Source organism: Phaethon lepturus, unplaced genomic scaffold (assembly GCF_000687285.1).
Source record: "Phaethon lepturus isolate BGI_N335 unplaced genomic scaffold, ASM68728v1 scaffold34343, whole genome shotgun sequence".
NCBI lineage: Eukaryota > Metazoa > Chordata > Aves > Phaethontiformes > Phaethontidae > Phaethon > Phaethon lepturus.
The window spans coordinates 1-267 of record NW_010528933.1 but is presented as its reverse complement, the minus strand read 5'-3'; the positions used below and the strand labels follow the sequence as shown (position 1 = coordinate 267).

General features: G+C 69.3%; 1 protein-coding gene across 1 annotated transcript in view; it reads right to left on the bottom strand.

Moving 5' to 3' along the window:
- Positions 1 to 261, bottom strand: part of VIL1 (villin 1) — a gene marked incomplete at its 5' end in the record, with an annotated part of 5568 nt that extends 5307 nt beyond the window's left edge. The window contains one exon of the mRNA XM_010283805.1: positions 140 to 261. Coding sequence (XP_010282107.1) covers positions 140 to 261 — 122 coding nt within the window. The remainder of the gene's footprint in view (positions 1 to 139) is intronic.
- Between the last annotated feature and the right edge of the window lie 6 nt (positions 262 to 267).

Sequence of the window (267 nt, the reverse complement as noted above, 5' to 3'; positions counted from 1 at the left end):
TCCCCCCCCCTGCCCCCCCCACCCCACTGGGACAGGGCTGTCCCCATCCCCACTGGGGATGTCCCCATGGGGGGCGAGCAGAGGACCCCTCCCACCATCACCCGCTGTGGGAGCAGGTCCCCGGGGGTGACCGACATACACGAGTCCCTGCTTGAAGTAGGTGTGGAAGGTCTCGCTCTCGTGGCCCTGGACCTCGCGGTGCTGCACGGCCACCGAGCCCAGGTGGTCATCCATCTGGGTGGTGTAGATGGCGGCCGCTCCCTGCTC